Raw genomic sequence first — 23,614 nt, forward strand, 5'->3', positions numbered from 1 at the left:
TTCTATATCGCCGCATCACGTATACACGCTTTCCGTCCACGAGTTAACCTGCAGCCCCGTTTCAGCCATGTTGACATCCTTCAAGTAGTCCAGCGGCATCCACACGAGATGTCCCTTGATCTGGTCTAGCTTTGCCCGGATGTCGTCTGGTGGGAGGAATCTATCGAATATGTGACCAGCTTTGACGCCCTTGGGTGGCAGAAAGGTGTTATAGTCGTCAAATGTTTTCACTATAATTAGATTAGATACGGACCCTTCCCCAGCTGTTCATCCGAGCCTAGGGAAAACTTACCGTGATCATCCGGATCCGCGTGGAATAGGTGTCTAAATACTTCTGTATTCTTCGTCGCGCTTGTGGTCCACATGTCCCACAGCTGGTCGCTCATGGGATCCTCGACGAACTTGTAACTCTCATCTCCATCCCAAATATCATTAGGCGAGTCCTGTCCTGGAGGTTGCGCGTTCGGGTCGTTACTCGCGTCGTGCGTTTGAGGTGGGAGTAGACCCAGATGTTCTCGCCAGAGATATCGCCGTAAGGTAGCGGCATGCTTCCCCGCTTCAAACCGCTGCCCATCCATGATACTCTGGATCTTGTCGGTATCATCCATGACAATTGATAGCTCACTATCGTGGTTGCCTAGTTGGCTTCTGTCATTCAAATTACTTGACCCACAGATCACGACGCGATCATCTGCTATCAAGAGTTTGGCATGGATGTATAGCTCCTCTTGGATCCAGTTGTCCACTTCCTCTTGAGGATCATCCTCCCAAATTTCGTCCGAAAGTTTGCCAGTGTTGGCCATCGCATGGTGGGAAACGCTGGAAGCAGATTTAGTTTCCTGGCCCTCTTGCCTTGCGGCTTCGAAGCGACGCTTAGCATCAGTGCTCTTAGTGTTTTCATTAATCTCCCTCTGCTCCTCTCTTTTGCCCATATGTTCGTCTCGTTCGCCCTCAACATCTTCATTGCCGTGAATTCCTTCACTCATAACTTCCTCTGCTTCGGCGCGTTGAACTTCTTGATACTTCACGCCGGATACCTCCTCTTGCTTCTTAATTGCAGGTGTCTTGTTTAGACGATCGTAGGAGCGTAGGTTAAAGATGAATATGTGGTCGGTAGGATTAACGCCCTGTGCACGAATCTGTTCGAAGATCGAATGTTCGCCACGGCATATCGATTTGTACTGATAATCCATAATGGCACGTGTTCCGGTTGCCGCATCATCCCGTAAGTCACCAGCGAACCCCGGGATCGCAGGGATGATTATGATAACTCTGAATTTTCTCCCTTCCTTGCCAGCTCTTACACAAGCATCTACGATTGCCTTCCCTATCGTATTATGGATGGGGGATTGCTGATCGCCAGTGGCGGTGATGAAGAACTGGTTTTCGATGTATACATAATGCTGGGCGTTGCGAATGATGTCCGAATATGCATTCTGAATGCTGTGGTCCGTCAATATACCACTGGACCAGTCAGCGCTGCTTCGAACGATCTGGGCGTGGACAGTTCCTCTGTTATCGAGGTTTTTCGTCTCTAGGGGTGTTAGAGGATGAAGCACGTATTCGCCAACCGGATGTTTCGGTCGTTGTACGCCTACGAGGTCTTCATCTTCGCCTTCACGGCCCCGTAGCATTAGCCAGTCAAATCTATCATCGCGCTTATACTTGTCTCTCTTGACAAAGTTCCACCGTAGGATGAAATGCTCTGCAATATCGTAAACGCAGGGCCCAACCACTCCCATAGCAACATCATGCCAGGGCATTCTTCCATAGTCAGCCTTGCTTAGTTCGTTCTGTTTCCAATCCTGGACATTCTGGAAATCCATGATACGGTTATTGTTAAAGTCTTGACCCGGCCAGACTTCGTTGCGGACTCCTTCCGGGTGGACATCGGAGAGTATGTGCTGATGATCATCCCAGCGGCCGAAGCAAAGGTCTAGGCCTCCAATAAAAGCCATCTTATAGTCAATAACAATGAATTTCTCGTGGTGAGCCCAATAGAAAGTCATGTCTGCAGCATTTTCTAGAAAATTGTGGTCCGGATGTCGCATGACAGTAATATTTCCAAAACCCGGCGAACCCTTAGGACATAGACTTTGCAGCGCATGCTTGGTATGTGCCGAGTTACATGTTATTGCAGCTTCGACTTCGCGATAGACGATAACGAAAATCTTCACACCGGCCTCGGCACGGCGCTTCAAAATCCTGTCCAACCGCCATTCTTGATTGAAATACGGAGGCCTGCGAAGGTACAGTTCCGGAGAAAGCCACCAGTCCGCGATGTAAATGGTTTCCTTTGCCTGTTCTAAAGCTACCGATACAGCCTATAAAAGTAGATGAGCTCTGCTGTCAGGAAGGGTTTGCAGTCCAGCATCAAACTCACCCAGAAGTAATTTCTCCCATCGACATACCATTTAATGAGATTTCCGTCACGTTCTGGAAAATACGAATTGAAGCGGTGGCTCTCGGAAATCTTAGTCCGTTTATCATCGCAGGCCTGTTCGTGTTCTTCGTCATGACGGTGTTGTGGGTTAAACTACAAGCATGCCCTTATGAGTATTCATGTTCGTGACAGCAGCTAGTAGAAGGGCAACTCACGAGATTTGCGAGTTTCCCGAATTTATGCCTAGGATAATGTCAATATTCTCTGTTTGAAAAGTAGTAGTAACAAGCACTGAGACGTACTTTTGATGAATGATGCCAATTTTGGCGTCGTGTAAATGAGTGTCCTTCAGCTTCTCCTTTAACTCATGGAATGGATGTCTTAGTTTATCCGAAATATCTGAATGGCCATTTCCGCCGCTATTTTCATGGGAGCCAGCCATTGTGAACCGGTATATACTTATTTTACAATTATAAAGACAGATTTAGTAGAAATAATGACGTCGATGAATGCCGAGGGGGAGCTAAGGTGGGTTACACTGTGAAACTTATACGATCACTACGCAACGGAGTTACGGATGAGCTCTAGCTCTGCTTGTAGTGTTGAGAAAATAGAAGTGATTATCGGAGGTTAAATGGGTAGGAGAATATAAACTATCTGTTGTATGGGGAAATGTCAGAAACATCTTATGAACATCTTGTGTGAAAGCGAGATAGGGCATATAAAAAGAGCGTCGTCATAAGTGGCTGATAACTTGTCTTGGTCGGGTAATACCATGTTGGTAATAATAGGACTAACTTACCTAGGATGAGAAGCAGGTTCTTTTTTAGTTCTAGATTGGTAACAAGGAAAAAAAAAAAAGAAAATAAAGATACGAGCGTCGAGCCGTAACACATATATAGTACTTCAAACTATGGGATGGATTCGTATAACTAAGTATTACCAAGTTTGGAGTTGTATCACGGCAATGCGGCACACATCTGCCTATATTTACGAAATTTCGATCCCTCCTTATATCTTTCTTTAGTAGCTGAAAAGATACAGTCGATAAAATGCTAAGTGTTGTAGTTTGCTTATTATGTAGGTACTTAGGTAGATACCTGGCAAGGCCAAGACTTATAAGAGCCAAGAATTATAAAACGGGACCGATCTTGCGAAAGAACCACGAACGTACGTTTATGTAAGTCATTTAACGTCCGACATCCGAGATCTTGGTAGTTGTTGGTCTTAATATTTTATAGGTAAGTAATACAAAAAATAATTAAGAACGTAATCACGGTAGATGTTTTGGTTAAAATTGATTATAGCTATAACATCGGTTTATAGGGCGCATCCAAGTACCTAACCTATCAATTCAATTGCTCAGCTTTAAGCTTAAAAAAACGGAGTGACGTCATTATTTTCTCCAGGGACATCTGAACTTGAATACAGCATGAGTTAGCCACTACCCACCGTAGATCTGTGGCTAGTGAATAATAAATATACTGTGGCCAACCCCGCCCCCGCTGCCCCTCTTTGGTTAACACCCCTCACCCCTCACCCAGTCACTATTTACTTTTGTAACAATAAGTACAACACATACACAAATGCAGATTACCGCATCCACTAAGAAACAATTGAATCTAGGGCACGGACCACAGTAATCAACTATACCATATTTGGAAATGATTTGAGCATATCATTGCTGTGGGGTACTTTAGCGAAAGCCGGATGTAGTTTAGGTCATTGTAAACATAGTGTAGTTGAAGCCCGTGGTCCGTGCCCTAGATTCAATTGTTTCTTAGTGGATGCGGTAGTACCTAAAGCTACCCCTATCTATCATCTACCAATTGATCTACTCCATTGCTTCATTGACCGCCCCTTCTTGTTTGCCTTAGGTAATTCACATATTTATTTCATAAACTACTTTTAACAAACCTGTGGGTATATTCTTCTTCCCTTCCTATTCTATCTATAATCATCTTTTGAGACATTGACATTTTCTCCTCTAGCTACCTCCTTAACATCTTAACCAACTACAACCATGTCTGCCCCTGCGTTCCCCCCCGGTGGTACTCTCCTCCAGACATTCAAGAAGTCGTTTGTCGATGTACCCATTGACGCAGACAACGACAATGCTATCTCTACTACCGAGTTCCTCGAAGCTGCCGAGTCCTTAACAAGCATGTTCGGTACGTCTATTATATTCCTAAAATTTAAGTGGTACTATTTACTCATTATCATCCCCTAATAGACGTCCTTGGATCCGTTGCCTTCTCGCCCGTTAAATCTGATATGTTGGGCAACGTTAAGGTAGGTTCAACACCTAATAGTTTACTTGAAAATAAGAGGCACTAACACCCAAAAAGAAAATCCGGGATCGTCAGCTTGCTGCTCCTGCTGAATCTGAGACCTTACAAGCTCTCTGCATCAACGAGCTAAAGACGAAAAAGCACGTCGCCACGGAAGGTCTCGTATGGCTAACACGGTATGATGATGTCCAGATTACCCCTACATAAGCTTCCTCACCTAACTGACTTCCCTACCAGAGGACTGGAATTCACTTGTATTGCACTAAGCCAGAACTTGGCTCAGGAATCCGAAGAGCTCTCCGCCTCTTTCCGAAACGCATACGGCTCGACCCTCAAACCCCACCACGGACTTCTCATTAAGCCCGTCTTCTCCGCTGCCATGAGCGCTTGCCCGTACCGTAAAGACTTCTACCCCAAGCTAGGGGAGGACCAGGACAAGGTTTCTACCGAGTTAAGAACCTACCTAGCTTCTCTCGAGAATATTGTGGGTATACTTAAGGGTTTCTTGAGCCGCAAGGAGGCCAAGTGGTGATCAACAAAGGATATGTGACGTGTCCTTCGAAGACTCGAATGCCATATTCCTCGACAGAGCTAGGAAATATAATCTATCTGTAATCTGTCTGGTTCTACAAGATGTGGCCTGGTTTCGGACATATTCAAGAGAACAAATGTCGAGTATTTGGCACCGCTAATAAACATGTGTTGCAATGATCTTGGCTCCCGTGGTTTTTCCATATATTTTAGCCGTTGCTTTTTGTTGACCTTTTTGCTATCCTCTTCGTTTAGTTCTACTGCCCCGTGAAGAACTTCCTAAAGCTTTAGGTCTAATAGTATATATTTAACTTTAGTCGATTCTAACCATAGAAGTTCATGTCTCTACATGAGGTATGCATGCCGACAGTTACCATGTCCATTCTATTTGAATACACAACCCTAGGGAGGTGCAAAACAAGAATTCGTCATAAATAGATGTCTATTAATTAGAAATGCAATCGACTGAAAAACAAATACCTATCTAACGACATATACCATCGCGACAAGGCTTTTCCCCGGACCATCCGTCCGTGTTAGTAGGCTCGGCTCGATGCATGATCAAGGTGCCCTCACTATTGCCCAATTGATAGGGGCCGACTGGCATGTAAAGTTGCCAGTAACGCCTACGTGGCCTCCGCGAGCAAATCTATTATTTCATGTAAGTCTATAGTTATAGCAGGCAGATGGCGTGAAAGTTAATAATAATACTGACCTGATGATAGCCGAGTCGAAATTGTCCACGACGTCTTTACTGCCAATGTCGACTCGTGCGCTTGATCCATCAAGGCGCTTCACCCCAAACGCGCAGGTTCCACACACTGCAAGAAGGTTGAGGTTGGTACCGCTGTAATCTCCCGTTTCGAAGAAGCCAGAATTCTCTTTCAACTCGTTCTCGATAGCCGAGCAGTCATCGCAAAGTGCCGAGTCCGCAGTCGTGGTCGGAACGAAATTAGTCTCGAAGCATATTTCAGTATGTGTGTACTCCGTGTCGTTGTGGAAGGTCTTATAGAAGCGCTTGTCGTTGGCGTGGCGGAACGAATCCCGAAGGTATACGTCAACTGTGCTGCCGTTGGGGTGCTGGACCTCACGTTTCATGAACGTTCCCTCAATATTTGGTAGTTGGACTGCTGCTACCAACCCTGAGACACTGAGTGCTGTCGCGATAAACGTGGGTAAATACATCTTGGCTCTGCTGTAGGGGTGGTGATATACTGTATCAAGACGATGCATATATTGGTATTCACGAATGAAATTAGTGTCTGTTAATTCTGCAAGAGTAAATTTCTCTGACTTTCCAAGCGGAATATGTCCGTCTTGGCCAGCTAGATTTATATATGAAGTCCAAAAATCTAAGCAAACATACATGAGACGCCGCGATATGTCAGAAGCCGCCACGGTGAAGGGTGTTGCCCATGGAAATCACCTGCCCGAATAGGATGCATCAGAGCTAATTTCCACATCAAAATTGTGTAGCAAAAGTCACATGGATCTAAATCTGCAACAATATTCACCACTTATCTAGGTCACACTGTCATACTGATCGTCTTGATTCACTTTCTCACGTGTCTAGGTTTAGGTGTCTTATACTATTTTCTGTGACATATCTCTGGTAAACTTCTATACTATTCACTCATATACCATTCACTACACAATTCTCCTGAAAACATCTCATAGGAACATGTTTCTTGACATTATACTAATTCGATTAACAGGACAATAATTACCTTAACTTCGTAACGTATACTAAGTAGGGGTTTAACACTACGCCATTCATTAAAATCATTCACTATTCAGCGCGCCATATAGGTAATTAAATACGTAAATTAGACTACACTTATATTGAAAGACTTGTCCTATGCATCTCATAGCGTATGAAAACACTGAAATACACTTCATGTTTAGCCCATCCATTATTAATTTCTTCGTTGAAAATTTACCAATCGGCTGTCAAAGGTTCATATACCTTTGATATAAACTACATGTATTCGATAAATAACACTTGGGTAGAAATACCCATTTCGATTATCAGTAAAAATGTGCTCGTGAATTGCGATTGTTTCCTTCCCATAGATATAGGTTTATATATTAGTGCCTGGTGATAATAGGCTGCTAAACATATGCTCTGAGCGTATAGAATAAGTATTCCTTTTTGAAGACTATGGTATACCGACACCGTTGCCCAAGAAACGAGGTTATGGACTGGCAAGAACAAGGGAAAACTATTATTACATATGTATTATATATTCTACGTATCATCAATAATGTCTAGTATAACATAGGGGTTTCTGAAGGTAGCAGGTATAAAAAGACATCTTAGATAGGAGTTCACAATTGCTTACTTATAGTCTTAGGAGAGATGGGAATGTATTACATTACCACTGCAGCCGTTACGTCCGTAATACTATTAGTAACGCAAGAGTAAGATATCAGTGTACGCACTAGACCGTTACATTCTATAGACATTCATGAGGCTATATGTCTACTTAGGTAAATATCAACATAGTATAGTACGACTTTGATTATAGAATTGTATGCTAACTCATCATTGGACACAATTTCATGCATATACTATTATACTAACCTACCTGATAACCAATGAAACAGGCCATATGGACATACCATATAGCATTACGCAATATTTTAGAACCTGCAACCGGGCGCGACATACCTTCTAGATCCTCGACTTAAATTACTTTTATGAGAACGGTCCACGGCGTGTGCCTTTTTCGGGTATGATTGTGTCTTCTTCCGGCGGTGGGTACCGTGCAGTTTTACGTTGCAATATAAACGCCAAGATCAAGGGTTGTTACCATAACGGTAGCAGCGTTACGCGTTCGACTTTATCCATGAAGACGGGGTTTACAAGTCAGAATCATAGACATATTCGGATTTGACTTCACTACTTTGCTGAAGACGTCATGAATTATTTCGGAACCATGCATTAGCAAGGCCAAGTTGAACATCGTAATTACTCTCAAGAGACAGCGTTACGCTGAGCATTGTCTCTAGTATATGTGCCCCGATGGGTAGGTATACTACTAAGATAAGTACCCATATATATAAAAACATGAGTATCACGTTTCTCAGCAGTTCAAATTCCAGATAGGAAGGTCGCAGAGCTCCTTTACCATCATGGTGTGAACCTGCCAAGGCGTCCCCGATGCTACACTGCCGATCTCACTCTGTAGATAGCTGATAGCAAGACAGACGACAGAATGGCTATTTAAGCTCTAGACCGAATACGAATAACTTTATTTTCAAATCTAGAATCCTACCGCCTGGCATACTAATACGGTGGTATATCCAGCTACCCCAAGTTCAGTCGTCAGGATACAGAGCTCTGCTTTTAGCCATGACAATAACCCATATTGTTATTGGCTAGCGGGTCCTTGTATACCGCGTCAGTATAGGATTCCAACGATCTGGGCGCGAAATTCGGGCATTCCTTGGCGTTGAACCCTGCTTGCGTCCTCGAGGGTTGCTTTTGGTTGCTTTTGGTTCTTTTTATTTAGTCCAGGCCGAATAATGACAACGCCAAGGACGAATTTACATCCTTAATACTGAAGATATCGTTCTTTCGTTCGTCCAGATTTTACTGCTGCAAGATGCGTCTCCTCAGGCTCGGGGCCGTGGTATGCTCGATCGTGTCTATCACAGCTGCTTCTCCAACATGCCCCATTGACGGACCTGCTTTTCCTAAGCCTCTCCAACCGTCTAAGAGCGAAGCGATTAAGGCCGCAGTGGCAACGCTGAAAGATGTGTTTGCTAACGTCACTGCGAAAGCCCAGAATTACTCTATATCAGTACAAGTCTTCTCGGCGAACGAGCCAGAACCTCTATTCTCACTGTCACATACAGCGCCGAACCTCGCACACCAGAAGAGTACAGGAGTTAAAAAGGTTGATGAGAACACTGTATTCAGACTTGGGAGCTTGACTAAGATTTATACGATCTACTCATTCCTGATCAACGCTGGTGACAAGCTCTGGAACGAGCCAATCACCAAATATGTACCAGAGCTTCAAGCTTTAGCAAATCGATCAGATCCAGTAAACTATGTGGCGTGGGATGAACTTACCCTTGGAGGTCTTGCATCACAATTGACGGGTATCCCCCGGGAATGTCAGTATCAATCCTAAACTTAGCAGGCTCTCACTGATACGTAGTAGATGCGTTACTTGGAGAATTGACACAGTCGAAGGAGACAAGAGACAATGTGATACAGTACGGATTTCCACCTTTGACTCAAGACGAAAAGCCTCCTGTAAGTCCCTCGAGAATATTAAGACCATTTGTATAGGTAATTTATTGACATTAGATTTTATAGTGCGGAGCGTATCCTACTTGCGACCGAGCGCGTGAGTTGCTAATAGCATAAAACATGAATTCATAGTACTAATGATTTTATATAGAGTTTTTCAACGGGATTAGTTTATTCTATCCATCTCTGGCCCCTTTTCAAACACCGGCGTACTCCAACGTTGCATTCCAGCTCCTGTAAGTATATGCTGAATGATATAATAGATACTTTGTTAACCTGAATGTATAGCGGATATGCCCTCGAAACTATAACAGGCAAGACCTTTCAGACGTTGATGGAAGAGAGTGTGATCAGGCCCCTAGGGTTAAACAACACATTTCTAAAGGCACCAGAAGACTCGCGTGGAATCATCCCTGGGGATCATTATACAACAGGCTGGGCTTTTGATATTGGTGAATCAGTGGCGTATGTCTTCTCGATGCTTACCATTCATATAGCTGAAGATACTAACGTGAAATAAAGTACCGGGAACATGTACGCCTCGGCTAAGGATGTATCTACACTGGGCCGGGCAATCCTCAGTCATAAGCTGCTCTCGCCTGTATCTACAAGGCGATGGCTTAAGCCCTTCGCTTTCTCATCCGACCCACTCGCCATGGTCGGAATGCCTTGGGGAGCCAGGAGAATCAAGCTAGAAGACACATATCGATATACTACGGCTTTCAACAAAGCCGGAAATATCGGAGACTACAGCGCTCTATTGGCCATTCTACCAGACTTCGACATAGGAATAACCATCCTTTTGGCTGGTGAGCTTCCGGGAAATGCGGGTTTTAGTCTTGCCGGTACGTATATTGGAATATTAACAGTTTTGATTCTTAGAGACGCTTACATATAAATAGACACCATCGGAGAGCAATTTCTCCCCGCGATAGAAGAGGCCGCCCGTGCTGAAGCAGGAGCCCAATACAGCGGACACTATGTTTATCCCAGCAACAAGATAAATTCGTCGATGACCATCACTACCGATAAACTCCCCGGATTAAGCATATCCCAATGGTTCAGCAACGGAACAGACTTTGCTTGGATCGCAACAGTGTTGCAAAACCAGTATTCGCCGGTCACGCCTCGTATCAGGCTTTACCCAAGCGGCCTCGAGGGACCGGCTGAAAATGGCGGGAAGCGTGTGGCCTTTAAAGCGATGTTTGAAGATGCGGACGCTCCTAGGAATAACAATAAGATGTTCTCAACCGAATGTGGGACGTGGGTGTCCATTGAGTCCGTCATATACGGGTCGGCAGCTATGGATGAGTTGATTTTCAATGTGGATTCTAGTGGGAAAGTTATTAGCGTCACGTCGCCGTCGTTGAGAGTTACTTTGAATAAGGAGTAGTTTTTTTTTCTCCAAATTTTATTGTAATATGAAGCTATTATTATATCATGCCTCTAGGTAGTTTTGAGGCTAGCCAAGTCTCAATAAAGCCGTGGCGAAATCTTTTGAAATTCACTTTGATAGCTCATTGGCTTCTTATGTATAGTAGTGTAAATACAGTATTAAATTGCCCGAGAGCTATTAAGTTCTTACTAAGACTACCTGGTATAGATTCATTGAATAATCTTACTCAGAGCTAGGTAACGATGATGTCAAATTGGGGAGCTAGGAGGCCCGCAATCCACCCTCTACTATATATATATAGGTATATATACCTCGCAAGTCATATTGGTCGTATGTTCTCGGACTGATGCGGACAATTCAACTTGTCCGAGCTTTACAATAAATTCACCTCTCGAGGCCGATGTAAGCAAGTTCGAAAATTATAAGTTAGGGCCAAAATTTATGTGTACCACTTTGTGTTATTCGATACCCATACCCCCGACTTGAGTCTTTGGGAAGCTTAAGTAGGTACTTGGTTGACCATCAAGAAAGCTTCATATTTTGGCCGAAGTAAATGATTTCATAATTATTAGCCCGTCCGAAATATTTATTATACTGAAATCGACTACATATTCCCGATATGCCTTTCCTATCAACACCCTTGACACTTGCAGCCACAGGCGGCATCTTAGGATCTGCATGGATATCAGGTATGTTGGTGTGAGAGATATAGGAATAACATAATAAGTAATGAGGTACTAATATGGTAATGCTTTACCTAGGTAATATCACTGCCCTGTCGATCTGTGCCGTACCAGCAGTCCTCCAAAGTGGGACCACGGCAGAGGGTCTTCTAAGGGGATGGCATCTACAGTTCACTAGAGGAATGTATTATCTACCGACGACCGGCGCGGCAATCGCGCTGAACTACTTTTACCTAGCTTCCCGACATAATGGGCGTGGGCTTGAATGGAGGGGGTATGCAGCCGGAGCGCTGTCGAATTTGTTACTCATCCCCTTCACGGTGATCTTCCTCGGCGGCATTAATGGCAAAATGATCGCGGCTAACTCAGGCACGGGAAAGCAGCTGAGCCAAGAGGCTGTCCGCCATCTGATTACTTTATGGGGAAAGTTGAATGCCGTTAGGCTCTTTATGCCGCTAGCTGGAGCTGCTCTGGGGTTGTGGAATCTCTTACAGTGATTATGGGAGCTTCCGATATGGCAGAAGGAAAAGACCAAAGCGAGAAGTAGGAAGCTATGATCACTCCGTACTTTATACCGTAGGATTAAATAAGTCACAATGGTGCTTGAAACTTGGGCTATATCATCTTATTCATAGCAATTGATTGCTTTTCTATATAACTTGCTGGTAGTGTGTTTGTGCATCCTGATCGACAATAGGCAATGTTCAATATTGAACGATATATATATATACTCCTAATTGAGTGAAAAAGGCTCACAAATCTACACTGAAACGTCAAGCCTCAGAGCTCTAGGCACAGCCTCGACCGAGACAGCACTGGCAGCAACCGCTTCCGTTGCATCGCTGAGCTCTACCTCAGTCTCTTCGCCTGCCGCTAACTCATGAGCAATTGGGTAGTTCCTGCGCCTTGTCCCAAAACCGAGCGGCTTCAAAAGTTGCGTAAGGCTACTCATCGCAGTAGGTCGGTGGAATGCCTCTTGGATATTCTCAAGTGAGCGACCGCGGGTCTCGGGCATGTAGAAGGCAAGCACGCCCACGGTAGCCATTGCGAGGCCGCCGAATAAGAAGTAGGCACCGAAGGCAGATGCTTCTAAGAGGATTGGCGTGCAGATAGCTACCAGGAAGTTTGTTCCGAAGCACAGGCCCATAGCAACGCAATTAGCTGCTGCTCGGGTGTGGCCTGGCTGGATCTCGCTGGCGTAGATCTTACCCACGATTCCCCAGGTAGCGCAGTATGTAAGACTGAAAACGAAGACAGCGATGATGACAAACCACCTGGCGACGCCGTAGGGGTGGACTACATCAGCCGCATAAAGACTGCCCATTAAAAACATGCACGTTGACAATGTGATACCGCCGCTGATAGCGGAAGTTCGACGCCCCCATTTGTCTGCTAGTAAGAAAGCTGGGATGGACACGACAAGCATGAGAATAGATGAAAGGCCCGAGGCGAGGAATGAAGCATTTTCTGATGATATGCCGGCTTGTTCGAAGAGGATGGGAGCATACTAAAGATGTTAGTACGCTACGTATAACGTGTAGGAATTTATCAAAAAGGAGAAGAATACTTACATAGAGCACGCCATCGATACCAGACAGCTGAACCATGCCAAGAATAAACAGGGCCAGAATTGTGCGGGCGCGATACCCCCTCTTGAACAAGAGCATAATACCCTGCCACGGCGTAAGACTGGGCGACTGCTCGGTAACCACGAGAAAATCTCGTTCGGCTTCAGCCATATTGAAGTCGAGCTTTTCCAAAGCCCGACGCGCATCAGCTTGCCTCCCCTGCAGCATGAGCCAGCGCGGGGAGTCAGGAAGCAGAAGACAGCTCCAAGCGAGAACGGCGGAAAAGGCGCACTGGAGGATATACGGCACACGCCAAGCCATGTCGGATTTTATATTAACAGTTCCGTAGCAAGTGAAGTAGCCAGCGCAGACACCAGCAGTGGCCATAAACTGCGGTAGCCCAGTTAGTGTACCGCGCCACCGCATAGGCGCGATCTCGCAGATGTACACGTTGATATTGCTAAGAAATATGCCCTGGCCGAACCCGGCAATCGCCCTGCCGGCAATGAACTGGGCCAAGCCGTGAGCCAAGCCTTGTACTAGAGCTCCGACGCCGAATAGGATCGCGCCTGGGATGATGATTGTGAGACGTCCGAACTTGTCAGCGAAGTGCCCGGCAAACAGGGACGGCAGGGTGCCCGTCAGCATGATGATCGAAACTGTGATACCCAGCATGCTAGCCGAGAGTTCGCCTACGGAATCCTTGAACTGCTGCATGTGCGTGATGGCACCAATAGACCCGGTATCGTAGCCATTGACCAGGCCGCCTAATGAGACAGCAAGGGCGGCTATCACGTACCGCGGTGCAAAATAGGGGTGAGTAGATGGCGACAAGGTCATGACCGCGGTCGTAGCTTGGGACACTTATTAACCTACTTTACAACACCGGAGGGTATAGAGGGGAAGAGGGGAGGAAGGGGGAAGGTCTGCTTCGAGTCCGACTGGCATTTATACCAGGTATACGATAATTCATACTTTCTACTTACTGCCTGGGTACTCACCTTCAAGCCCCAGACCATTCCCGTACAGGTTTGGGACGGTTGACTCCCCGCACATCACATGTGCTATTCCCTGTCTCTATTTAGACATGGTGCGGTGGATTAATAATGTAGTATATCCCTATCACGATCCCCGCGGCCCCGGTAGCTTGGGTATCCACCCTCCTTCGGAGGAGTGCCGGAGGTCCCCTGCATTCCCCTGTGCCTCTTTACATGTCGACCTAGGCCTAGAATCTGCGTTTATCGGCCGCTGTCCTATTCACGCATGGGGCAATGTTTGTTGGGCTGCGTTCCACCCTATTATACATACGGGTAGACACTTCCGGAGACTTTGATATATATGTATAATGCAGTTGGTGTTGATCTCATGGAGTGGTGTGGGTATTCTTGCAGACCGATTCTTATTCCGGTAAATGGAGGGCAAAATTTTTAAATTTTAAACCGGACCGTTGAAAGTTATCAATACGATGTGTCAATCTTCAGTCTTCCCGCATACTCGATTAGAAATACGGGAATACCGGCCGAGAGGTGAGAGTGGTTGGCTGCCTTCACCCTTCACCCATCTACCGATATAGGACAGTATAATTCCACCCATTAACACTCGCTCCATCGTCATTTACACATGCGATTGGTATCAAGCTTACATCAGATTTATACATAGCACGCTATCACAAACGTGCCCTACCCTCCAACCGACGTCTCTTCCTTTCCGCCTTGACAGCTTTCTTGAGTTTCGCTGCTTCTTCATTATTTAGTTTCGCCTCGGCTTGGCTTTGTGGATTAGTTGCCTCTTCGAATAACTTTGCGCCTAGCGTTTCTGCGAGTCGTAAGACTCGAGTGCTGACTGTGGCACCGTCTCTTCGGTTCTTGCCTTCGCGCCTGCTAGAGGCAATGCGTTCAATGAAGTTCCACAGTCTACCTGACGGCTGCAGGGCACCTGACTTGGCAGGATCGCGAGACGGCATCCATTCGGAGGCGAGGCGCAAACGAGGGGCGACCTTTGAGTCCTTTGATTTGACCACGTAGATGATACCTTCTTCTTCGAATCGTTGGTAAGAATTCTTCAATGTTTCTTTATTCACCGCCTCGAAATAGCTTAAGTCGCCTTGGTGATAGAGGGTTTTACCGAGCTATGATTATGATTATTAGTTTTTATATTTCGGCTCAATATAACAATCCGACGTCGGGGTTGCTTACCAACTGTGCTGTATTGTGTGCCTTGGCAACTTCAATCCAAACACCACTGTCTTGCTGCAAGAGGGGAGGTGTAAGTCCCATCAGCGAGACAGCGGCAAGCCATGTAGACTCAATGAACGGCCATATTAGGAAGCAATAGAAATCGTAGTTTTCTCTTCCAGCGACCCTCTCTTCATCTGCAAGCCCAATGCTTAAGATGTTACCCTGTTCGTCTCTCTTCAGGTTGAGAACACGGTCATCTTCTAATCCGACTAAAGTCTTTTCCAAGTTCACTGCTAATCCTTCGCCCGGGAAGATGAATTCCCCACGGAAAAGTGATGAAAGGAATAAAACCTGATCCCGTAAAGTATCATAAGGTATTTCCTGATGAGCTGGCCCTCCGCCTAATTTGACGCGCGTGTACATGCTGGCACTGATGAGCGCTTCTGAAATGAATAGGTGGATCGTCATGTTGCGGTCTATAATATATTAGTACTCCCCTCCGCAGTAGACAGTACAGCGACTCGCGCATAATAGTATTAATAGAAATTCTGGTATGAATTCTCTCAGGGAGTCTCCACTCCCTAAAATGGTCAAGGTAGAAAAGATACGGCTTGAGAGATAACTTACAAAAGGAGAGTTGAAATCTATCCACGGCGTAGTATGTTGGTTCTGCTAGACCCTGCACGACACCGACGAGATCTTTCCCTAGGACATCTAATCCTCGTTCTATAACGTCGGATAAGGGGGAGTTTCCGAAATGCGCAACGCGGCCTCCTTTTGCTCCTACTCGCGCGATGAGCCATTCAATCCGCCTCATAAGTTCTGACTTGCCTACACCACGGCCTCTAAGGGTAAGCAGTACGGTGCCGATCAACGCCGTAGGCATCACTACAGATACATCGTTGATATCCGATAGGACCTTGTACCCCATTGTTCGGAGTAGTTTTTGTTTGAGAGCGGCATTCTCGGGGGTCTTAACATCTAGCTTCAATGTTTCAGGAGATTTAGTGAGTTTGGTTAGCTGGTCGTCGATATATTTGCGTAGACTCCATGGTTCGTGAAAACGAACATCGACCCTCCCTAATTGCAATGATAAAACGGACGAGCCACCGCTTAGGAAATCAGCCAAATTCTCTTTTTTCTTGGGAACGCCGAGTAGTTCTGTTACATAGCCTTCCGTTTCAATGACCTTGTCATATTGGGTGCTAACTGGGCATATTATGGCGTCTTCAACCCGACCTGACAATAAACTATCAAGTACAAAGCTGAGAATGCCAAATTTAGGAGGGAGAAGTTTTCCTGTCCTGGAGCGTCCGCCTTCGATGAAACACTCGAAATTATATCCCCCCTGAAGTAAGGTATCTATATAGGCTTGTACAAGAGTGGTGTATAAAGTGTCGTTGCCGAAGGACCGCCGAATCCACATCGCGCCTTGGATAATAAGTATTTGGATATGTTAACACGAAGTAGTACTGCATATGCACTCACCTGCATGCTGTAAAAAGCTACCAACGACTGGCATATTCAAATTGTCACCCGCAACAACAACGGGCAGTTCCAACCCCAATCGGTAGCAGATTAGTTGCATAGAAACATAATCGACGTGGGATCGATGGGAAGGTAGAAAGATGATGCTCTGTTTCTTCTTCTCCGCTATCTCGGCCACCTTTCTCAACCGTAGAACTTCTTCGCTGGAAACATGTATTCCTGCTCATCTAGTTAACACGACACATGCATACATCCAAAAGCTCAAGATCGTTAAAATACACACCTTGATGGTACGCTCGCGTGAGCAGTTGGGTAACCAGGTAATATGCGCCTCTAATAAATGTCTTGCTCTCAAACTTGCAAATCATGTCATTGGTCATCTTTTCCGCAACCTCTTGAATGCTCGACTCTATGGTGGCTCGCCTTTGAGCCTTTTTGGTAACGAAATCTTTATCATCCTTATTAAGCCAACCTTCCCTTTCCTCGAGCTCCAATCTCTTGTCGGCCAGTTGAGATATGCGGTTCTGCAGGAGCGGCGCAGATACAACGGCGTTCTTCATCTTCTCGGAGAAGCCAGAATAGAATATAGGTTGTCCGATGAAATTGTCGTAAGCTCGCCATCCCGTGCCGGAGACGTATAGGGACACTTCGCGCAGGAATCTAGACAAGTAAAAGACCGGTAATTAGAGCTTCTGTATTGCATCACAATGAGAGAATAGGTCCAAGTAGCATACTGTAGAGGTTCGGATCGAAAACGAGCCATGTTGTGCATTAAGGGCTCCTGGTCATCATGACGACGAGCTTCAACATAACTCCTCGGTTGAAGGGTGATCTGATCGCCTAGTATCTGAAGATCGGGCGCCGAGTCGCGCGGATCATCGCCTTGGGCCATACTGTTATAATTATTGTGATGCGACTACAATATCGAAAGAATGGGTGGTTTTCGCATTCGTTACGGCCGAGGGTATCTCAGCAATGTAGAAGTATAGAGCATTACATGCTACGAGCATGGTCGACCGGACACGTATCTAACTACTATAGACAAGAACCAATGGCGATTCTTGAATATTCTGATCCATAGGCTTCAATCGGGTATTATTTTCAAACAACTTCTTTTTAGAATAATAGAAGGGAATAAGATTCGCAATAGAAGATGTAGCTGGAAGAGGTAAGCAATGTACTTTAAGCCGACTACAACGAGGAAGGCATGTAACACGGCATGTAACGCGCTGGAACTAGGAGCTAGGAGCCGGCTAATACCGAGGCTTTTACGGCGGACCATTATGACATTAGTGCCAAAATCAAGAAAATAGGTCAGGGCTGTCCAAAAAAGGCTAGTATGAAAGGTGCACAGTATACTATGCGGGGTATATACAAGTTTTCTCATTACTTACCTATTTATATTAATAACTTTTTAAGTATCCTTTCTAAAAATTTGAAAAAAGTATTGTTATTTCAATTGAAGTATGAAAAAAATTATTAAATTAGTTGGGTAATTGTTTAAATTTATTTCGTAAAGATAATATGTCATATATGTATGATATATATACGGGATTCCACAGTGGTCATAAAGGGTATCACGTGCTAGCCTCTCTGTATATCTGTATAAGACTTATTTGATACTGACATAATACGCCAGCCAAAGGCTATATATAAATGCAACTTGCATTGTTATTTTCGCATCAAATAGGGCTATAATATGATACTAATTATGATATTTAAAATAATATATTGGTAAAGTTATTTGAATAGTTACGTGTAAGTGTTATTATTGAATTCCTGTATTTAGTATATATGAGGCTAAGGTAAAGGCGATATCTGATTGGCTAATCTTTTAGAATAGGAAAGACTATGTGTATATAGCTGTCTTAATATCTTTACGAATTTTGGGTCAAATCGCATGCAACCTNAACAGTAATTTTTGTCCTTTTTCAATCAAAATATTGATAGTTTTCGAAAAATATTCGGATAGATATTCGTAAAGTTATTATGGTATAAGGTTAAAAGGGGTGTTAATTGTGTATACAGCGCATATTAATTGAGCTTATACTGTATTTTTGCCTTACTATTACCTTATTAGACATAGTGCCACCTATTTTCTTGATTTTGGCACTAATGTCATAATGGTCCACCGTAGCTTTAGAGCATGTGAATCGCCTGCAGCCCTGACGCCACTCAGCTAATGCAAGTAAGCAATCCATCCGGTAGAGCTTTATCGATAGGCGACATCTTTCAATCCAATTAACATTTCAACTTTTGTCGTACCTTTAACCATAAATATACCCAATCGCAAACATTGGAATATCCTACAATTTCACCAACGCCGGATTGAGATACGATGCGGACAGCGACAATATGGCGTCAAACAATAACAATAACAACCAATCCTTGACCCACGAACTTCTCTCGCGGGCTCATAGTCCCGACAGCGTAAACCGCATTTACTCCGATAAGATCCAACACAGGCCTCTTTTCCTTAAGCCCACCTCCCCACCACCGTCTAACGCCCGCGACGCTCGACGCAGGTCCCGAGTCGAGAAGCAGAAACGCTTGAAAGCCTTAAAGCCGAAACCCCTATCAGCACGACAGCGACGGAAGCTTGGTCTCTACGACGTTCCCAAATCTGGCCAAAAATATGCCGTATTCGAGCCGCTGAACCAGCTATGGCTAGGCTACATCCGCGAAGTGCTCGGTAGCGAGCTATACACCGGGGGGCAGGGCGCTGCCGCCAAACTAAGTGCTGCCGACTTCCATGGTGCTAAGGTAGAAGTGTCGCGTAGTGGTTGTCCTAGTCGCGTTGGCATACAAGGGATTATAATCAAAGATGCTCGCTTCGTCTTTGAAATTATTACCGCGAAGGATCAGATAAAAATTGTACCAAAGGAGGGAACCATGTTTCGCATCAGCGTGCCCCCAGCGCAGCAGGAGAATACTATAGCATCGGCCGAAGACCAGAAACCCTTTACCTTCGAGATTCATGGGGATCAGTTTCAGTACCGGTCGGCTGATCGCGCGAACAAGAAGTTCAAGCCGCATTTCCTGAAAAGGCTTTAAGAGGATTTACTTTTGGCAATTTTTCATACTCCATACCTAACGATATTTGAATGCGGCACTGATACCTGCGTTGGCGTATCTAATATCAGATTTGGTAAACTTCTGAAGCTATTGGTTAAAAACCAATATTAATTGAATTTCAAGCAGTCGTATTGTGCACCCTCGTAAGCTAGGCTTTTAAACGCACAAAACCGTACGATAAGATCTTCAGGTTATTTTGTGCGCCTACGCTACTACTACTACTACGAATATCCAATTATATGCTACGTCCAAGTGATTTTCGAAATAGGCATAAAGATGTCCCTGAGCAAAGGCGCATCAAAGAGACGGTAATATGCAAAGGTATATACCGACTTCTTGAAGCGCCATCCGGCTAACAACCCCTTACATCAACCGCTGCCGAGCGTCCTTGGGCAGAAAGATCATATCTTTGTTAAACGACGGATTACTTTATCACTCATAAGGAAGCAACAGCCGTAAAACTGATATAGGATGCTTAGGGGTATTTAACCAACAACGTTTGAGTATGTCCTTAGCTCTAGAATCATGAAGCAAGGAAGGTCGAGAGTCTACTTGCCAAGAGTAAAGCGGCAACTGGGTAGACAGACGATAAATACCGGTCTCACGTTCCGCGTGTATATTGATATAGTATGAAAAATTACTCAATGAAGAGATCTACGTTTGGTTGATAGCTACTATCTCAAACTATACCAAACAATTATCACGGCTCTAAAAGTCCTAGCCGAACTGGGACTTATACATCCAGCATTCCATTGTGAGTTAGAAATAAGTCTACTTTTTTCATTGGATTCCCGTTCAATTCCGATGTACTACAAGCCCATGTCCATTAGGTTCAACATATGGCTCTGAGCTATGTTAAGTACGAAACATTTTTTTATAAACTCAGTCAGGATTCCTTAAGAATTAGTAGTCCACTTCGCTAAGTAGCTAAACTATAAATAAACATAAATCCACTACATATTTCAAAGAGAATCCGGTATTGAGATCGAGATAGATCAGCCCTTGACCCAACAATTTCCCTACGCGGGAACAGCAGCCGGCAACCCAGCTTCCTCGAGTAGGATCTGCGCAGCCCTAAACACCTTCTCATCGTCAAACCTATAGGCGCATACATTAGTCTAACCATCAATAAACAAAAAGGGAAATTCCTAGTCCACTTACCTCCGTCCAACAAGCTGCAGCGAAATCGGCGCATCTTTATACCCCTCCGCGCCATGTTCCTTCCATAGCCCATACACATACCTATCCATCTCGCCCAATGGTTCATAATCCTCCGGGTACTCGTACTCCCCCTCGCGCGCAGCATCTCCCACAGCATCAGTCGTGGGAAACACGATGGCCGGGTAATCCAGCAGGTTCCACTGGGCGGTATATCCCCAGTAGCGGCCGGTACCGTGCTTGGTTGCTACGCTAGGGCCTGCGGGTGACAGGATCACATCGACTGGATCTGCGTTCCAGAGGTTTGCGTACGCAGTGCGGTAGGCATCGCGCTTGGTCACAGCGTCCCAGAGCGTGGGGATCGTGTGGGAAGTTACGTGTGGGTTCTCGTGGAGGATGAATTTAGCCAGGGGGCGCCAGGGCTCGCCGGAGGAGTCAACGGCTTTTTTCACGTCGGCGCCGCCGTCGGCATAGTAGATTTTTGCCTGTTTTGGTATGTTAAGGATAGCTAACACGAGATATACTGCTTTGTTATTAGGGAAAAGATAAAACGCACGATGATAGACCATGCCAAATCATGTTTCCACGGCTTCCACTCCACAACCTCGATATCTGGGCTCTTCTGCAGTTTCCCCACAAACTCATTCAGCGCTCTGAGTACAGGCGGATGTGGTCTTACAATGCCATCGTTATAAATAACGCCCACCCTAAGTTTCCGGTCTGGATAATACTGCGCCGAGTCTCTCCAGTCCAAGCCGACCAAGCTTGGTTGCTTCAGCCAAGGCTTCTGGTCGATAATGGATTTGGTGAAAACACGGAGACCCTCGAGGCTAGTTGAAATTGGTCCAGTAGCTGCAAGGATGGACTCAGCACCCGCCATGGCGGCGGACCAGCCGTCGGTTGGTAATCGCAGGGTCGTGGGCTTGAAGCCAAAGAGCCCGTTGCTAGCAGCAGGAACGCGAATAGACCCGCCGATGTCCGTTCCGATTCCAAGGATCGAGCCTCGGAGCCCGATTAGCGCACCTTCTCCGCCGGATGAGCCGCCAGGACTCAAGGTTCTGTTGTAAGGATTCACGGTGATTCTAGACAATTGGTAGCGAATTAGATATCATCTTTACAAGCACTCATTATGATAGTATTAGTGTAACTGTGTCTTACCCGTATAGATTGCTGTCTGTCTCAATCTGCATCAAAGTCTGCGGCTCAGTCGTTCTCGCAAAGATCACCGCACCAGCGCTCTCCAGACACTGGACTATCAGCGCGTCCTCCTCGGCAACTCGGCCGACCCAGCCCACGAACCCGGCATTCAGGTCTTCGTCCTTAATTGCGATATGCTCCTTAACACTGATAGGAACGCCATGGAGAGGGCCAATAGGCTTCTTGTTAGCAGCTAGGTATTGGTCTAACTCAGCAGCTTTGGACAAAGCTCGCTTGGGCAATAATTCCGTAATGCTATTAGTAAGTTTCTGTGCTAGGCCGGCGCGTCTCAGGAAAGCATTGGCTACTACCGTCGAGCTCCATTCGCCTGAGGTTATCTTCTTGACGAGATTCTCGACATCGGTGTTAGTGATTTCGATTTCCTGCTCCGTGAGAAGTTTCTTCGGGATTCCTGTAGTATTAAGAAGGATATCTTCCTGGCGCACTTCCGGTACTGGCGGACTGACTTCTGCGATTGTCGCGTCCCTATGTTGTTGGCGATCGGCTGCTACGTCTTGCCATGTTGCTCCGTTAGCAATTGTGACCGTGGCTGGAGCCATATTAAGGATGCGTTTTGATAATGAATTATTTCGCTATTCAAGTCTAAGATATACTGGATTTGTAGGTGCTTCTAACCATGAAATACTGTGCTCCCAACTCAAATTCTATCTCGGGATACCAGAGAATATATAATAGTCTCCTACTTTGCGATAAGCCATGCGGGTGATAGATGATCCAATAGGTTTATCAGCGTGTGTGGTTACTTTACGTCTTAGCTGCGGAGATGTTCCATGAGATAGCGATACGACACAACTAAGTGTACGATAAGTCAACCCCATGTAAAAGGCCGGGTCCGCACGGCATAGCCGTTTAACAACTTTCGTAGCTATAAGTCGGATCACGGGACCTTGATCACTTACATAAAGCCCGGTGAAGATAAACATGTTCCACCACTTCATCTCATGTAACTAGACGTAACATCAATGTTCATGTATGGTACCTATAGTGGGGTTAGATTTAGTGTAGTTATTAACATATATTTATGTTAGAGCCTCTCATTGGTCATCTCAAGTATGTTTATTATATGACCGGGCGCTGTGCTCCTTACCGGTACGTGAGAAGCATGCTTCGCCGTAAACTAGATGAGATAGTCGAAGGGTGAAATATAAACCCGCTTATTAATGACAGATAGAAAATATGCGGTTGGACATGAATTTATCACGAGATTTGTTGCTCCCCTGAATTTATGTGTCAATGACAAGGAATATGAAATCTAGAATGGTGATGTTAGTTTGATGGAAGAAAATAGAGCCTCACTAGTGTACTTTGGAGTAATCCGCCAAAAGACAAAAGGAAATAGAAAGATAACTAAGCACAGGATGCGGGAAATACTTTGCCCTTGA

At 45.2% G+C, this 23,614-nt stretch overlaps 9 protein-coding genes across 9 annotated transcripts; 4 read left to right on the forward strand and 5 right to left on the reverse strand.

Annotated features, from left to right (window-relative positions):
* Positions 1-15: 15 nt before the first annotated feature.
* GL218_08945 (Phospholipase D1) lies at positions 16-2,825 on the reverse strand (the record flags this gene model as incomplete). Its single annotated transcript, XM_033585762.1, has 5 exons — positions 16-230; positions 293-2,324; positions 2,384-2,536; positions 2,599-2,626; positions 2,686-2,825. 5 exons carry the CDS (start codon positions 2,823-2,825, stop codon positions 16-18), a joined length of 2,568 nt encoding a protein of 855 aa, XP_033440099.1.
* Positions 2,826-4,406: 1,581 nt separating this feature from the next.
* Positions 4,407-5,206, forward strand: GL218_08946 (Pleckstrin homology domain-containing family A member 8; the record flags this gene model as incomplete). The annotated part of the gene is made up of 4 exons (XM_033585763.1): positions 4,407-4,554; positions 4,617-4,675; positions 4,732-4,850; positions 4,912-5,206. 4 exons carry the CDS (start codon positions 4,407-4,409, stop codon positions 5,204-5,206), a joined length of 621 nt encoding a protein of 206 aa, XP_033440033.1.
* Positions 5,207-5,766: 560 nt separating this feature from the next.
* On the reverse strand, positions 5,767-6,390 carry GL218_08947 (uncharacterized protein; the record flags this gene model as incomplete). Its single annotated transcript, XM_033585764.1, has 2 exons — positions 5,767-5,854; positions 5,921-6,390. The coding sequence occupies 2 exons, from the start codon at positions 6,388-6,390 to the stop codon at positions 5,767-5,769; spliced, it is 558 nt and encodes a 185-aa protein (XP_033440120.1).
* A 2,423-nt stretch (positions 6,391-8,813) lies between these two features.
* Positions 8,814-10,862, forward strand: GL218_08948 (putative beta-lactamase-like 1; the record flags this gene model as incomplete). Its single annotated transcript, XM_033585765.1, has 7 exons — positions 8,814-9,330; positions 9,378-9,472; positions 9,536-9,566; positions 9,621-9,705; positions 9,758-9,934; positions 9,992-10,314; positions 10,372-10,862. The coding sequence occupies 7 exons, from the start codon at positions 8,814-8,816 to the stop codon at positions 10,860-10,862; spliced, it is 1,719 nt and encodes a 572-aa protein (XP_033440035.1).
* Positions 10,863-11,484: 622 nt separating this feature from the next.
* On the forward strand, positions 11,485-12,045 carry GL218_08949 (uncharacterized protein; the record flags this gene model as incomplete). The annotated part of the gene is made up of 2 exons (XM_033585766.1): positions 11,485-11,554; positions 11,627-12,045. 2 exons carry the CDS (start codon positions 11,485-11,487, stop codon positions 12,043-12,045), a joined length of 489 nt encoding a protein of 162 aa, XP_033440034.1.
* A 263-nt stretch (positions 12,046-12,308) lies between these two features.
* Positions 12,309-13,956, reverse strand: GL218_08950 (High-affinity glucose transporter; the record flags this gene model as incomplete). The annotated part of the gene is made up of 2 exons (XM_033585767.1): positions 12,309-13,055; positions 13,120-13,956. The coding sequence occupies 2 exons, from the start codon at positions 13,954-13,956 to the stop codon at positions 12,309-12,311; spliced, it is 1,584 nt and encodes a 527-aa protein (XP_033440079.1).
* An 826-nt stretch (positions 13,957-14,782) lies between these two features.
* Positions 14,783-17,673, reverse strand: GL218_08951 (Glycerol-3-phosphate acyltransferase; the record flags this gene model as incomplete). The annotated part of the gene is made up of 6 exons (XM_033585768.1): positions 14,783-15,244; positions 15,312-15,769; positions 15,921-16,724; positions 16,782-17,000; positions 17,065-17,441; positions 17,516-17,673. The coding sequence occupies 6 exons, from the start codon at positions 17,671-17,673 to the stop codon at positions 14,783-14,785; spliced, it is 2,478 nt and encodes an 825-aa protein (XP_033440080.1).
* Positions 17,674-19,136: 1,463 nt separating this feature from the next.
* GL218_08952 (Ribonuclease P protein subunit p29) lies at positions 19,137-19,835 on the forward strand (the record flags this gene model as incomplete). Its single annotated transcript, XM_033585769.1, has 1 exon — positions 19,137-19,835. The coding sequence occupies one exon, from the start codon at positions 19,137-19,139 to the stop codon at positions 19,833-19,835; it is 699 nt and encodes a 232-aa protein (XP_033440077.1).
* A 1,040-nt stretch (positions 19,836-20,875) lies between these two features.
* GL218_08953 (uncharacterized protein) lies at positions 20,876-22,771 on the reverse strand (the record flags this gene model as incomplete). The annotated part of the gene is made up of 4 exons (XM_033585770.1): positions 20,876-20,954; positions 21,018-21,499; positions 21,571-22,096; positions 22,173-22,771. 4 exons carry the CDS (start codon positions 22,769-22,771, stop codon positions 20,876-20,878), a joined length of 1,686 nt encoding a protein of 561 aa, XP_033440078.1.
* Positions 22,772-23,614: the final 843 nt, after the last annotated feature.

The sequence above is a fragment of the Daldinia childiae genome (genome assembly GCF_008694065.1).
Source record: "Daldinia childiae strain JS-1345 chromosome Unknown Scaffold15, whole genome shotgun sequence".
NCBI classification, from domain to species: Eukaryota; Fungi; Ascomycota; class Sordariomycetes; order Xylariales; family Hypoxylaceae; genus Daldinia; species Daldinia childiae.